The sequence below is a fragment of the Mandrillus leucophaeus genome, unplaced genomic scaffold (genome assembly GCF_000951045.1).
Source record: "Mandrillus leucophaeus isolate KB7577 unplaced genomic scaffold, Mleu.le_1.0 Scaffold2, whole genome shotgun sequence".
NCBI lineage: Eukaryota > Metazoa > Chordata > Mammalia > Primates > Cercopithecidae > Mandrillus > Mandrillus leucophaeus.
The window spans coordinates 1,427,090-1,443,020 of NW_012102031.1; the positions used below are offsets into that span (position 1 = coordinate 1,427,090).

The 15,931-nt window shown below is 55.0% G+C and overlaps 1 protein-coding gene across 4 annotated transcripts in view; it reads left to right on the plus strand.

The window, feature by feature from the left end:
• The window catches only part of RANGAP1 (Ran GTPase activating protein 1), a 41,354-nt gene extending 28,358 nt beyond the window's left edge, over positions 1-12,996 (plus strand). For 3 of the 4 annotated variants that reach the window (XM_011978784.1, XM_011978783.1, XM_011978785.1), the window contains 10 exons: positions 798-956; positions 2,379-2,492; positions 2,910-3,009; positions 3,096-3,180; positions 4,385-4,568; positions 6,200-6,319; positions 7,836-7,938; positions 9,108-9,196; positions 9,475-9,596; positions 11,921-12,994. In XM_011978784.1, the coding sequence (XP_011834174.1) occupies positions 798-956; positions 2,379-2,492; positions 2,910-3,009; positions 3,096-3,180; positions 4,385-4,568; positions 6,200-6,319; positions 7,836-7,938; positions 9,108-9,196; positions 9,475-9,596; positions 11,921-11,990 (1,146 nt within the window). In that variant the 3' untranslated portion in view covers positions 11,991-12,994. Of the gene's footprint in view, positions 1-797; positions 957-2,378; positions 2,493-2,909; positions 3,010-3,095; positions 3,181-4,384; positions 4,569-6,199; positions 6,320-7,835; positions 7,939-9,107; positions 9,197-9,474; positions 9,597-11,920 lie in introns of all 4 variants that reach the window. The other variant, XM_011978786.1, reaches the window with a different exon arrangement.
• The last annotated feature ends 2,935 nt before the right edge of the window (positions 12,997-15,931 follow it).

The window sequence follows — 15,931 nt, forward strand, 5'->3', positions numbered from 1 at the left end:
GCTGGATCACCTGAGGTCAGGAGTTCAAGACCAGCCTGGCCAACATGGTGAAACCCCATCTCTACTAAACATACAAAATTAGGTGTGGTGGTGCGTGCCTGTAATCCCAGCTACTCAGGAGGCTGAGGCAGGAGAATCACTTGAACTCGGGAGGTGGAGGTTGCAGTGAGCCAAGATCATGCCACTGCACTCCAGCCTGGGCGACAGAATGAGACTCCATCTCAAAAAAAAAAAAAAAAATGAAAATAAAAGAAGGAGACAGAGTGTTCCAGGCAGAGAGAATGGGTATCAAAATGCCAGGCTGCGATAGGGCTGCGTGGCCCAGGGAAGACCCCCCTCATCCCCAGAGAAGGACACGCTATGTCGAAGGGGTTATGTTGTGTAGGTGGGTGGGGTAGGAGGGCCCCAAGAAAGAAAGATCACATGGAGCTGTGTCATCCAGAGAAGGGCCGTGAGTGACTGCCCACCACAGCCAGGGTCCCCTCTGTGCAGAGGATACCAGACTGAGAACAAGAAATCGACCTGCTGGATCTAGAGCTCTGTGACCCTGGGCAAGTCACTTTGCCTCTTTGATCCCTAGTCTTTTCTCTGGTGGAGATCCTATCCCAGGCAGTAGGACTCCCTCATGAGGTTGTGGAAAGAGTCAGATGCAGCCATGCCCCAGAATCCCACAGACGAGCTCCTGCCCTGTGCTGGCGGCAGCCCATTCCTGTGCCTGCTGTGTGGAATTGCTCTCCCACCTGCTGGATGTCACCTGGCACTCAGGGCCCCCTCCACTCTCTGCCTGCTCCTCACAGGTCATCGGGACCCTGGAGGAAGTCCACATGCCACAGAATGGGATCAACCACCCTGGTGTCACTGCTCTGGCCCAGGCTTTCGCCGTCAACCCCCTGCTGCGGGTCATCAACCTGAACGACAACACCTTCACCGAGAAGGGCGCCGTGGCCATGGCCGAGGTGAGGCGAGTGTGGCAGAGCCAGTTGCAACACGCAAGACAGAGGCTGGCGGCTGTCTTTCCAGGGAAGCCGGGGCTCCGTTTAGCAGGGACTGCTCTGTCCCCTGCCTGCCCCCTGGGTGTGTGCCCCATGGGTCCAGCTCTTTGAACACGTCCTAAACAGGGTTTCAGGTCACAAGGTAACCCGCGCCCTCCTCGGGCAGCTCCGATCCTTCATGCCACCTTCTGAGCTGCCTCTGTGGCCCCCAGCGGCTGGCGCTGGTTTGGTTCTCAGGCTGCTCCCCACATCTGTTTTCCTGGTTGATTTGTTCAGCAGCTGCTGTTTGTTTTGTTATTTATTACCACTTTTTGAGACAGAGTCTTACTGTTGCCCAGGCTGGTCTTGAATTTCTGGGCTCAAGTGATCCTCCCATCTCAACCTGAGTAGCTGGGATTACAGGTGCATGCCACTGTGCCCCGCCCAGCAGCTTTTTCTGAGCCCCCAGATAGTGCTTGGCTTTGTACTAAGTGCAGGCCACACAGGGTTGAGCCAAAGACTCTGCCTTCAGGGAGACCCTAGCTCAAGGAGGGAAGGAAGCTGCCGGTGGTAACAGTGCCAGGCTTTGAACGCAGTGGCTTCTTGGTTGCCAGGGCCCCGTGGCCCCACAGAAGGCTAGTCCGGCTGCCTATGTGTTAGCAGAGATGTGTGCAGGTGTTGGGGAACACGCCAGAAGGAAGTTCAAATCAGACTTAGGGCAGGCTTCCTGGAAGAGATCACATTTTGGCTAAATTGTATAGGATAGTGGTTTTGTTTTTTGGTTTTTGGTTTTTTTGAGACGGAGTCTCGCTCTGTCGCCCAGGCTGGAGTGCAGTGGTGTGATCTTGGCTCACTGCAAGCTCCACCTCCCGGATTCATGCCATTCTCCTGCCTCAGCCTCCTGAGTAGCTGGGACTACAGGTGCCCGCCACCACACCTGGCTAATTCTTTGTATTTTAAGTAGAGACGGGGTTTCACCGTGTTAGCCAGGATGGTCTTGATCTCCTGACCTCGTGATCCACCCGCCTCAGCCTCCCATAGTGCTGGGATTACAGGCGTGAGCCACCGTGCCCGGCCATAGGACAAGTGGTCTTTTTCTAGAGAGAGGGTGGGGGATGGGTGTTTCAGGCAGAGGGATCAGCTTATGTGTGGAAGGCCCAGAGACTCGGGCAGGAGCCTTGCTTGGTTGGTCTCAGGAAGAGTTCTGGCCGTAACGTGGGGAGTAGGGTGGAGGAGGTTTGGCCAGGGACCCAGAGACCTACAAGAAGACAGCAAAGCTAGTGACTTGCAGAGAAGGACAGTGTGTGGTGGCTGGTGTGGGATGTGACCGTGTGGGGCCCCCGGGGCTTGCTGAGGGCTGGGGTGTGGCCTGCACCCTCACTCTGGACCCTTACTTCCACCTTGCAGACCTTGAAGACCTTGCGGCAGGTGGAGGTGATCAATTTTGGGGACTGCCTGGTGCGCTCCAAGGGTGCCGTTGCCATTGCAGATGCCATCCGTGGTGGCCTGCCCAAGCTAAAGGTGCCAGCCTGGACGCCTGACGTCCTCCCTCTGGGGTCTGTGGGTGGTGGGGTGGCTGGGGGCGCAGGGGTCTGGTCTGAAGGCAGGCAGGCTGCATCCATATCCCAGCTCCCCCACTTCGGGCTCTGTGATGCTGTGTGAGCCTGCACACCCCTCTGAGCCATGGTTTCTTCATTTCTAAAGCGGGAGGCAGGGGGTGGTGTGCGTCACTGTCGTATAGTAAACACACTCAGTACGTGACTCGTCGTTGGTTGCAGGGCATTATTTTTGTTGTTGGTGTTATTCTTCCTGCCCACTTTGCCCAATCCTGAGGACAGAGCCTGCCATATTCTCACTTGGGGAAACTGAGGCTTAGAGTGGAACCTGATGTCCTGGCCTGGATTTCTGCCTGCCTCCAACCCTTCCTCTTATTTTCAGGAGCTGAACTTGTCATTCTGTGAAATCAAGAGGGACGCTGCCCTGGCTGTTGCCGAGGCCATGGCAGACAAAACCGAGCTGGAGAAGCTGGACCTGAACGGTAGTCAGATGGGGGAGGCCTCTGCACAGGTCTGCTGGGCTGGCCCTGGCACCCCGGGCTGACTGCTCTTCCCTCCCCTTGAGCAGGCAACACCCTGGGAGAAGAAGGCTGTGAACAGCTTCAGGAGGTGCTGGAGGGCTTCAACATGGCCAAGGTGCTGGCGTCCCTCAGGTAGGGAACTCAGGGTGGGCGGCCCCAGAGGTCGGGGTCAGGCCTTTCCTTTCTTTCTTTTTCCTGAGACGGAGTCTTGCTCTGTTGCCCAGGCTAAAGTACAGTGGTGCGATCTCAGCTCACTGCAGCTTCCACCTCCTGGGTTCAAGCGATTCTCCTGCCTCGGCCTCCCAAGTAGCTGGGATTACAGGCACCCACCACCACACCTGGCCCCTTTATTTGTTTCTACTTGTATTTATTCAGAAATGTTGGTTGCACTCCTGTTATGTACCAGGTCATATACTAGGCATCAGGGCTATAAGGGTGGGACACTCAGGGTTTCTGTCTCATGATGGGGGAGACAGAATGAGTTGTCCATTCAACAGAGGATCTCGTCCGGGCTTAGCGGGACCACCCTGTAGAGTGGTGGAGTTGGGGAGGCCTCTGAAGGGGTGAGGCCAGATCTCATCCTGATGTGGTAGGGCCTGGGGAGTGATAGGGGTGGGAGGTGGGGGTAGCCAGAAGGGGCTGCACTCAGTATTGTTCTTAAGATGCTGACTCTAGAAAGGAAGAGACTGTGGGGCGTGGGGAGTCTACCTGGAGGCGAAGGTGGGTGACCGGGGAGTGGCCATCTTCTGGATCCAAGTCCGGTTGGGCCATCAGCACCTGGCTCCCTGTACTCCTTTCATCTCCAAGTCAGCCTCATTCATGCGTCAGATACTCAGTCGTGTCTCCTCGGTGCTAGGCCCTGAGCTGAGGCTGGGAACTGGGGACTCCGAGGTGGGCTGAACCTCACAGGTCCCACAGTCCCTCGGAAATGGACCAGCCTTCCTGTAGGGCAAGGACACCCCTACTCTTCTTCCTCCCCCATGCCTGTAGCTTCCTGAGGTCATGTGGATATGGGCGCCCCCTGCCCTGGCATCTCAACCTGCGCAGTGTTCCTGCCAAGCCCTGGGCTCTGGGTGTGACAAAGCTGTCTTCGTTTTCTGTCTCCCCATGAAACCTGGGGCTCCTCGAGGACAGGAACAAGATGTGATTCTATTGTGTCCACAGCGTGGATTTCGCTGGTGATCTACCTACCCCTGCCCTGGGAGCAGGTGCTCCCACCCCACCAGGCTCTCCCCCGCCTGCCTGAGCTGAGGTCTCTGGGCTCATGGAGCCAGGCCTTGCAGCCAACCTGGGCTGCTGGGTAGAGAGGATCTGCTTCAGCCAGCTCTTTCTGCAGTGATGACGAGGACGAGGAGGAGGAGGAAGGAGAAGAAGAAGAGGAAGCCGAAGAAGAGGAGGAGGAGGAAGAGGAGGAAGAGGAAGAAGAAGAAGAGGAGGAGGAAGAGGAGGAGCCTCAGCAGGGAGGGCAGGGAGAGAAGTCAGCCACACCCTCACAGAAGATTCTGGACCCTAACACTGGGGTGAGTTTCTATCATTTGCCACAATCAGAGCCCTGGTCCTGAGAACGTGAAATCCTGAGGTGCTTTCACAATGGGGTAGGGGGTGTCTCCTTAAGCACAGTAGCCACAAACATTTTTTTTTTTTATTGCATGATATTGAGTAAAAAAAAGAAAATGGTTCAGTGTAATGATAGTTACCTATATTTCTTTTTTTCTTTTTTCTTTGAGACGGAGTCTCACTCTTGTCACCCAGGCTAGAGTGCAGTGGTGTGATCTCAGCTCACTGCAACCTCTGCCTCCTGGGTTCTAGCGATTCTCATGCCTCAGCCTCCCAAATAGCTGGGATTACAGGTGCTTGCCGCCTGGCCAATTTTTTTTTTTTTTTTTTTTTTTTTTTTGAGACAGCGTCTCGCTTTGTCGCCCAGGCTGGAGGGCAGTGGCGTGATCTCGGCTCACTGCAAGTTCTGCCTCCCAGGTTCACACCATTCTCCTGCCTCAGCCTCCTGAGTAGCTGGGACTACAGGCGCCCGCCACCATGCCCAGCTAATTTTTTGTATTTTTAGTAGACATGGGGTTTCACCATGTTAGCCAGGATGGTCTTGATCTGACCTCGTGATCCGCCTGCCTCGGCCTCCCAAAGTGCTGGGATTACAAGTGTGAGCCACTGCGCCCAGCCTCATCTGGCCAATTTTTGTATCTTTAGTAGAGCCGGGGTTTCGCCGTGTTGGCTAGGCTGGTCTTTGTTTTACTCCTGACCTCAGGTGATCCATCCGCCTCAACCTCCCAAAGTGCTGGGATTACAGGCGTTGAGCCACCGTGCCTGGCCATAATTACCTATATTTCTATTTATTCCAATATAAATGTCTATTTATAAGTAGCAGTGCTGGTGCATTACGTATATTATAAGATATGCGTAAGGATTTCTGAAAGAATAAACAAATAAGCATGAATAGAAATTCTAATTTTTTTTTCCCCACCCACCAGAAGATTCTCTTGGTGACCCTTAGGAACTGCTCCCCCATTCCTGGGATGGTGGCTGGGCCGTGACTTGGCTTGGGCACTTGGTGTCTGGCCTGGGGCTGGTGGCATCAAGGCTGCCACACCTCCAGTTCATTCATTTGCATTCCCTGTCAGGTTCCTAAGTAAAGCTCCTGGAGAACTTGGCTTTGGACAAGGACTCCCCATACTTACGCTGAATTGGGCTGCTTCTCTGGTTTACGGAAGCAGTTAAACAAATGGCTAGGTGTGCCTCAATTCGGGTTTTTCTCTGGGCACCTCTGGTGCTAGCAGGGCTTACCCAGGCTGGACTGTAGTTCTCCGGGGACCCACTTTGGCCCCCATGTGCCTCTGTAGTCGTCGTTGGTTGGGGCACTGCGTGTCATGATGAGGATCCACTTGGTCGTATTTATGAGTCTCAGGGAGGTGGCTTCCCCCTGACCCCAAAGGCTCCTGGAGCAAGAGCCATCCAGGGCCAGCATCTCTAGGTGATGTTGATAGATGGGAAATGCAGCTGAGTGGGAGGAGGAATTCTAGACTTTGAGCCTAGATGGGCTGGAGTGAAGGGTGGATGTGCTGGGTGTGGGGATGGGCACAGCTGGGTGGGGAGTCTGGGGTCCGGAATTCTCCAGAGCCTCTGTGCCTCCACTTCGCAGGAGCCAGCTCCCGTGCTGTCCCCCCCACCTCCTGCAGACGCCTCCACCTTCCTGGCTTTTCCCTCTCCAGAGAAGCTGCTGCGCCTGGGGCCCAAGAGCTCCATGTTGATAGCCCAGCAGGTAATAACCACACCTTGCCCCCCACCCTGTACTTGCCGTGGCTTCTGGAGCTGTTAGAGAAAAGGGACGAACAGCTCAGGGACCTGGGGGTGCGACACTGTCAGCTGGGGGCAGGGAGGCTTGGCCTGCCACTGTTAGAACACACAGAAATGTCCAGGGTATTTATAAGCCTCCAAGGGTTGCAAATGTTCCCTCCTCACTCGGCCTACAGAAAGTGCAGCCCGCCAGTTGCCATGCTGACTGGGGTTAGGGAATTTCCTCAGGACTCTTGCATGTGCCCACCCCCTCCTGGGCTTCTCTCTGCATGTTCTGTCAGCCCAGCTGCTTGGAGAACAGCTCTGTTGCCCGGGGCCCCTCTGGGAGTGGCGTGCCTGTTGCAGGATGGGTGAGAACAGCTCTGTTGCCCGGGGCCCCTCTGGGAGTGGCGTGCCTGTTGCAGGATGGCGCCCTCACTCCAGCCTAACTTGTTGGCTGGCTCATTCATTCATTCAGAGGTGATCTTTGGGGCATCCATTTTCTGTCAGGTACTGTATTTGGGCATGATTTTATTTAACCCTCTTGACAACTTGAAATGTAGACTTTGCTGCCCTTATTTTACAGATAAGAAAACAGAGGCTCGGAGGTATAGAGAAATAAAATGGGCGCACTCTCAGCGTTGGCTTAACATTTCGGCCAATTGCTTTGTTAGGTTTTGCCTGTGTTCTTTGTTTCTTTTAACATGATAAATAAGATGATGTAAGCCTTTTTGTGGCCTATCACTTTGGTTTAACACCATTCATCACTTTCTTGTGCCCGTAAAACTTCTCATGATTTTTATTCCAATGCATGGATGTAGCACTTAAAATCCAGGCACTATTTCTGGACGTTTTCCCTGGCCCACTTTTCCCTGTTGTCAGTGAGGTTGAGGTAAACTTCTCTGCATGTGAGTATCGTCTACATCCTAGATTATTTCTTCAAGATGGGGACCACTGGGTCCCTGAAATGATCTTCTTGTGTGTGTGAGACACTGTTTTGCTTTGTCACTCTGGCTGGAGTCCAGTGGTGCAATCGTGGCTCATTGCAATCTCAACCTCCTTAGCTCAAGCAGTCCTCCTGCCTCAGCCTCCCAAGTAGCTGAGACTATAGGCACACACCACCACCCTTGGCTAGTTTTTTTCCTTTTTGTTGACATGGGGTCTTGCTATGTTGCCCAGGGTGGTCTCAAACTTTTGGCCTCAAGCCATTCTCCCACCTCAGCCTCCCAAAGTGCTGGGGTTACAGGCATGAGCCACTGCACCTGGCTGGGATGATTTTTCATCCTTGTTCATTCACTCATTCATTCCCTCTCTATGCTGCATATTTGCTTGCTGCAGGCCAAGTCCAAGCCAGACTCTGAAGGGACAGCATGGGGTAAGGCAGGACCTGTCCTTGCCTGCCAGGGGCCTGTGTACTGCCTGGGCCTCTCCTAGCTAGTGGCAGAGCCCAGGGACATCTCCCGCATGTGCCACAGGCCAACCATTATCTCTTATGTCCTCAGACTGACACGTCTGACCCCGAGAAGGTGGTCTCTGCCTTCCTAAAGGTGTCATCTGTGTTCAAGGACGAAGCTACTGTGAGGACGGCAGTGCAGGATGCAGTAGGTAATGTGGGCTGGGTGAGGCCAGGGTGCCCGCTGGCCCTTGATGCTCGTGAGGCTCCGGTGCCCTTTGTGGTCGCCGTCACTCGTCAGCCCCAGTGCTGTCATGGGAACTGCTCTTTGAGACCCTGTGCTGCTCCTCCATCAGGGTCCTGCCATGGTCCTGCCGTGGAGCCAGCTGGGTGCTCGTCTCCCTGTTTTTCACCACTGAGAAACTCAGGCCTTTCTCAAATCCACACAGCCATATAGAGTTAGAACCCAGAGCCCACTCTAGGAAGGCCAGATAGTCACATCCGCAAGCCCGATGGATGCAGGTCTGTCGGGAGGAGGGATGCTGACAGCTGAGCCCTTGTGTGTACCTCAGATCCTCTGTGCTCATGTCCATTCTACCTGGGGCTTCCCTGCACAGACACCTTTCCCTCTAACATTATGGGGCCTTCTCGGAGCACCAGCCCACGTCCCTCCTGCCCTATGGCAACCCTGTCCCCACCCTGTCTGTTTCCTCCATTCCAGCACCTGTCACCTTCCACCCTGTCTCCATGTGCTTGACTGAGGCAGAGGGGAGGAAGGGCCCTGAGGCAAGGGGCGCGGCTCCTGGAAAAGGATAGAAGGGGTAGAAGGACATGTGGTGCCTCTTCCTGGTCTCTACTGTGGGTGGCATTAAAGTGGGGAGGGCAGCTCAGTGGGAAGGGAGGCTTGGAAGGAGGTGGGGACAGACACAAGCCTGCTCCCTGAGGGCCTGCCCAGGGGCATTTATGGGAATAAGTTGCTCTAGTTCTGTTGCCCAGGAAGCCTAGCACAGTCCCCGCACATCCCCTCACCCTGCCAAAATAACCTGAATCCTCCCCCAGTGGTGGCCTGCCTCAGGAAATCTCCACTCCCACGGTGTGAGGTGGGCACAGTGGGTGTCATCCCCACACCCATGTTACACCTGAGGCCAGGATGGGGAAGGGCCAGAGTGTCACAGCTGGTAGATGGACTGAGCCCATCCCCTGATGCCAACTGCCCCTCCCTCTGGTTCCTGTGTCTCTGCCATCCCTCTTGTGTTCGCCTCTTCGTCAGGGCAAGGAGGCAGGCGAGCCTGTGTGTGTGCGGTGTAGGGGGAGCCTTGGGTGCCTTGGCACAGCGCTCTGCCGTAGCCAGCAGCCTGCCCCTGCTGCTTCTGCCCTACAGATGCCCTGATGAAGAAGGCTTTCAGCTCCTCGTCCTTCAACTCCAGCGCCTTCCTCACCAGGCTCCTCGCACATATGGGTCTACTCAAGGTGAGGCCGGAAGGAGCAGCAGGCCTGGGAGGGAGGTGGGCGGGGTCTGCACAGAAGCTGCCCCAGCCATGCCCGCCAGCCTCCCTCACCTCGAGTCCTGAGTCGTCTCACCCACTGGGCCCTGAGGCCTGGGTCCGCCCCAGCAGCCTCGGTCTTCATGATGAGCTTCCGGCTGGACTCAGTTGTGAGCACCGCCCGCAGAGTCTGGATGGTGGAGTCCAGGGGCCGCCCAGGTGAACTTGACGCTCACCCCGCCTTTCGCTGTGTTCCCCTCACAGAGTGAAGATAAGGTCAAGGCCATTGCCAACCTGTACGGCCCCCTGATGGCACTGAACCACATGGTACAGCAGGACTATTTCCCCAAGGCCCTTGCACCCCTGCTGCTGGCATTCATAACCAAGTGAGTGCGGCCCTGTTGTCCTTCTGCCGAGGCCTGTCCTCTCAGGCTTCTCTGGCCAGGTCCAAAGGCCTCCAGTCCCAGGAGGTCCAGCCCAGCCAGCCTGCTGGCCCTGCTCGGGTGCACAAGAGTCCCTCATGCTTCCTGGGCTCTCAGCATCTGTGTTGGAGTCTCACCACCCTCGGGAGGCCCGCTCCCCTCTGCCCAGCTGAGGACAGTGGGGCTCAGGGGCAGTGAGAGAGGAGACATGTAACGCCCCCATTTTGCCGATGAGGAAAGGAGCACCGGGTTGGTTAAAGAGTTTCCCTTGGTCACACACTAGGAAGAGGCTGGGCCAGTGTCCAGACCCACGTCTGTGAGCAAGGTGCTATGTGTGGTGACATCTCTAGAGGGGCTTTTTGTCCATGCTCACAGTAGTGCAGGCCGAAGGGGCCCGGTCACACTAGGCCCTGCAGCCCCAGGCCCTCTCCTGGGGACACACATTGCCCCGGGAGCCGCCAAAATGCCCGGCAATGTAGGAACTTTGGCCTTGTTCTGGAGGGTCCTGAGGAGTCCTGGGGCATTGATGGGGTGATGGGCACAGTCAAGTAACAGAGCCAAGGCCCCACCAGGGAGGGGGCGGGAGGCTTGCCCCGTGCACCCTCATGGGGCCCTGTGTGGCCCCTGGCCAACCTGTGGCCTTCATCAGGCCTCAGTCTCCCCATTTGCCCAACCGGAGGGTTAGGTGAAATTGTCTCCAAGCGCCCTGACCAGCCACACTTCCAGTCAGTCGGCGCCATCCGGGGAAGTGGGGCAGGTAGAGGAGCAAGAAAGTCCCTTTGCTGGGGGAGCCCAGAGCCCACCGGCCGAGGCAGGATGCTTGGTGCATGTGGGGAGGCGGGGCTGGTGGAGTGTGAGCAGCCCTGTCCACCCCAGCGTCTGGAGTGTCTGTGCGCACGGCGCTGTCTCCTTAGCCAGGCCTTACCTTCTGGCCGCGTGCCCCCACCCAGACCACTCCTTGGGCTGCAGCTGGACTGGCCTTGGTGAATGGCAGATCTCACTGTCCCCCTCCTCTGCCAGGGGCCAGGTCAAGCCTCACTGTGAATCTCGTGGCTGGCCACAGGCTCACCCTCACCCCACCCCACCCCACCCCAGCACAGTGTGCGCCCCCTGAACCCCTTTCCACAGCAGTGCCATTGCTGCGGTGCTGAGCTTTGTCCATGCTATCCAGAGCTTGTTTGGCCAGTGGCCCCAGCCCCCGCCTGTACCTGCACCCGAGTCCTTTGTGTCCTTCCTACTCCCTGGTCAGAGTGGTTCCCTCTGCATCTCTGGCAGCCCCTGTGCTGTCCTAAGCCTGGGCATGAGCCCCTCGGCCCTGTTAGAGCAGAATGCCTTTTCCCAGCTTGTTGCCCAACCTCCAGCACAGGCCTCAGTCTGCCCCCCAGGTCTCGTCCGAGGTGACTGATTAACTCTGTAGTGACATGCACGGCCCCTCTTCCCTCAGCTCCCAGCCAAATTGTCTGGGATCCCAGGCCTGGCACAGATCCTGGCCTGTTCATCAGCTACAGGCCAGAGGTGTTGTCAGGCCTTGTCCTGGCTGCGTCCCACACTTGCCCAGTGCCCCAGAGTCTTGCCTCAGTTTCTTTCTTTGCAGTGAAACTAATGATATTGAGGGCAACAATGGGGAGCTCAGGCGCAGTGGCTCCTATCTGTAATCCCAGCACTTTGGGAGGCTGAGGCAAGATCACTTGAGCCCAGGAGTTCAAGGCCAGCCTCGGCAACACTGGTGAAACCCCGTCTCTACAAAAAATACAAAATTAGCTGGGTATGGTGGTGTGTATCTGTGGTCCCAGCTACTTGGGAGGCTGAGGCAGGAGGACCACCTGAGCCTGGGAAGTCCAGGATGCAGGGAGCCGTGATTCCAGGACTGTACTCCAGCCTGGGCAACAAAGAGAGACCCTGTCTCAAGAAAAAAACAACCAAAAAACAATGGCTAGCCATTTACTTATGACCCAGATTGGACTCTAGTGGGCCAGTCATGTGAGGCCACTGGCAGCCAGTGAGGATTCCCTGGCCTATGTCTGCTGGAAAGGCCCTTGAAGAGCCTGGCTGAGGTGGGGCTGTGTTGTGGCCAGCTCTGGGCTGTGTGGCCTTGGGTGCCTACCTCTCACCCCTCTTACCCCCACCCACAACGTGCAGTCTCCCTTGCTGAGTCATCAGCAATGTCTCCCTTGCTGAGTCATTGTGCAAATTAACAAAAATGAGTCTGGTACCAAAATGGCCCCCACACTTGGAAAACGGGGACCAAGAGGCATCCATCCCACCTGCTGACCCTTCTTTCCCCGCAGGCCCAACAGCGCCTTGGAATCCTGCTCCTTTGCCCGCCACAGTCTGCTGCAGACACTGTACAAGGTCTAGACTCAAAGCCTCTCCCATCCCTTGGCCTGGACCAGTGAGCTGGGGAGGGACTCGGAGGAACTGAGGCACAACCCACGCCATTGCCTTGGACAGAACTCTGGTCAGAGGCAGGGCGGGTCTGTGTCCCGTGTGTCCTGTCAGTCCCCTGAATATGTGTGTAGGTGTGGTACGCGTGCAGGTCTGTGCCTTCTGTCGGGATTTGGGTTTGAACCTCTCTCTGCTGGCCTGGCTCTGCTCTGTTGTGGGGAGTTGGCCCCCAGGGGAAAGGACTGTGAGCTGCTCTGCCATTAAACTCACCTTCACCTGACGGCGCTCTGCTGATCTCCGCCTGGGCCCTGATGGCTGTCCCCACCCACCTGCCTTCCAGCCCGGCTCCCTGGCGGAGCCAGAGCCCAAGGAGTTGCCCGCGTGCTGTCCTTCCCCTCTGTGTTGTGACTGGGCTGTTTCCTGCCCTGCTTGGGGCTGCTTCTCATCACCAAGCCCTGGTCCTGCAGCAGCTGTCCTCCCTACCATCCATGCCACTGTGCTGAGCGCTCAGCCTGAAGAGCAGAGAATACCATGGGTGGGACTGTGGGGGTGGGATCATGGGGCTGCTGGCAGAGGGCAACCCTGGGCCCCATGCCGTGTGGCCAGGCAGACACCAGATTGTCCAGGAGCAGGAGCTGCTGGAACTGCGCTGGCCCCGGACCTAGCGGACCCTCTCCTGGCTGCTGAGATGTTGTCTGTGACTGGCCTGGGGGCCAAGCTGGAGGGGGTGTGTTGACAACCCAAAGCTATTGTCCAGTCTGTGGAGGGAGGGGCAGGGTCCCCAGTGTCGGAGCCGTATCTGGACGCTGCTCTTAAAGGACCTCCTGGGGCAGGGGAGCAGTGGGGTCTGGACTGGGCAGATGCTGTACAACCTCCCTGTGTGCCCGTGACTGCCCCATGCTTTCCCCTTTGTGTTCTGTGTGTGTCTGGGCTGTGCCCGGGGGCTTCACAAATAAAGTCATGTATACAGCTTCAGAGACTCAAACTCTGACCTAAAGCGGGATAGTCTCGGGGGCCATGATACGTGGAGTCCCACCTCGGCAGAGCACACGGCCCCACAGCAGTCTGTGAGGGCAGTCAGCCCTGCGAAGGGCCCGGCCTCAGCCTCAGGCCACCACCTGGGCAGTGGCAGTCCTGAATGAGGACCCATTTTCCTGCCTGGCCACACCTCACCCAGCACCCTGCCTTTGGGCTGCAGCTCTCTTGGCTCCTGCGTTGTTCCTTCACTACAGCAGCCACCTCCCTTGGGGTCCTTTGCTCCACTGCCACATATGTGAGGGCAGCCCAGCCAACCTTCCTTATCTCCTGCCCTATGCCATGTGTGTGCTTGGGGAGCCCATGTCCCCCACAAATGGCCTCCAAGAAGAAGTCCCTTGGCCAGGCGTGGTGGCCCATGCCTGTAATCCTAGCACTTTGGGAGGCTGAGGAGGGTGGATCACAAGGTCAGGAGATTGAGACCATCCTGGCTAACGTGGTGAAACCCCGTCTCTACTAAAAATACAACAAAAATTAGCCGGGCATGGTGGCGGGCGCCTGTAGTTCCAGCTACTCGGGAGGCTGAGGCAGGAGAATGGTGTAAACCTGGGAGGCGGAGCTTAGAGTGAGCTGAGATCGCGCCACTGTACTCCAGCCTGGGCGACAGAGCGAGACTCCGTCTCAAAAAAAAAAGAAGTCCCTCGAGGGTTTCTTAGGGGGCAATATTTTCTTATTGGCAGTCGACCAGGTGGCAGAGGGTAGTGCCGGCCCTGCCCCCATCCTCTGTGTGAGTTGATACGGTAGGGGGTGGGTGCAGGGCTGGTGTTAAGTTTTGATATATGTTACGTGGATGAACTTTGAAAACATTACGTTAAATGAAATAAGCCAGACACAACAGGACAAATACGATTGCATTTAGATGAGGCATCTAGAATAAGCAAATTCAGAGACAAGAAGGTAGAGGTTGCCAGGTCTAGGGGAAGGGTGGGATAGGGAGTGAGGCTGAGAACACATTCTCTAGGATGATGAAGATGTTCTGGAAATGGAGAGTGGTAATGGTTGCATAACATTGTAAATGCCACTGAATTGTAGACATAAAAATGGTTAAAATGAAAAATTTTATGTATTAATATATTTTACCTCAGTTAATTTAAAAAAAATAAGCAGGGAGGGATTGCATTGGGAGTTATACCTGATGTAAATAACGAGTTGATGGGTGCAGCACACCAGCATGGCACAAGTATACATATGTAACAAACCTGCACGTTATGCACATGTACCCTACAACTTAAAGTATAATAATAATAAATAAATTTAAAAATAATAATAAAAAAATAAAATGTTTAAGTTTAAAAAAAAAAAATAAGCAAAATTATAGAGCTTCACCCGGGCGCGGTGGCTCACGCCTGTAATCCCAGCACTTTGGGAGGACAAGGCGGGCCGATCACTTGAGCCCAGGAGTTCAAGACTGGCCTGGTCAACATGGCAAAACCCCGTCTCTACTAAAAATACAAAAATGAGCCGGGTGTGGTGATGCACGCCTGTAGTCTCAGCTACTTGGGAGTCTGAGGTGGGAAGATCACCTGAGCCCAAGAAGTCCAGGCTGCAGCAAGCCATGATTGTGCCACTGCACTCCAGCATGAGTGACAGAACGAGACCCTGTCTCAAAAAAGAGAGAGTTTGTAGGAGATAGTGTAGGTGAGTATCTTCAAGGCCTTAGGAGTAAGGAAAAGATGTTTGCCATTATTGTGGGATGTTCATACAATGGAAACGATGCAGCAGTGAGAACAGGTTTCTGTTTATCAAAATATTCATTAAGGAGTACAAAGGCAACTTACAGACAGGGAGAAAATAATTGCCCAAACTCACTCTGTATATATAAATGGGTGTGGGGGGGATAACTTTTTTTTTCAAACAGGGTCTCATGTTGTCCAGTTTCTTCTATCTTGGCTCACTGCAGCCTCTACCTCCTGGGCTCAGGTGATCCTCCCACCCCAGCCTCCCAAGTAGCTGGGACTATAGGCACACGCCACCACACCTGGCCAATGTTTTGTATTTTTAGTAGAGATGGGGTGTTGCCATATTGCCCAGGCTGGGAGAATTTCTATAAATAAAAGACAATGGGAAAAAGCAAAAAGCTCAAATGGGCACTTTACAAAAAGCATGTGAAAAGGTGCTTAATTTCATTAGTCTTAGAGAAACATAATCCCGGTGTGACACTCTTCTGCCCGCACTAGAATGGCTAAAATACAAACGACAGTACCAAGCTCGGTGAGGATTTGGGGCAGCTGGAGTGGCTGGCGGATGTGTAAATTGGCACAACCTTTTTTTTTTTTTTTCTGAGACAGGGTCTTGCCATGTCACCCAGGCTGGAGTGCAGTGGTACGATCACAGCTCACTGCAGCCTCGACCTTCCAGGCTCACTCAATCTTCCTGCCTCAGCCTCCCAAGTAGCTGGGACCATGTCACAAGCCACCATCAGGCTGGTCTCGAACTTTTGGGCTCAAGACCTCCCACCTCAGCTCACTTAACAGGCATGAACCACCATGCCCAGTTACAGTGTTCTTTCTAATAAACTCATGCTGGAAACAACCCAAATGTCCATCACTAGAGAAGTGGGTAAACTACTTGAGATACGGTGAGGTACCAGGAAGGCAGGAATGGTCTGCCCAAGAAGAAATACTTGAGCATTGACATTGTTTAGACTTGCCAGCACATGATAATAAAAAGCAGACCAACTTTAAGTCAGTTCCATTGTATCTCACTTCTCCACCGACAGCACACCACTTATTGCCTGCATCGTGGGCAGATCACCTCCCACCCCTGCCCCATGCTACTGTTGTCATATATTTATAGAGTGGAAGGCTGGAATGCTGTATTTAAAAGAAAAAAAAAATTTAAAATAGATGAGTCCAGGTGCGGGCTCACAGCTGTAATCC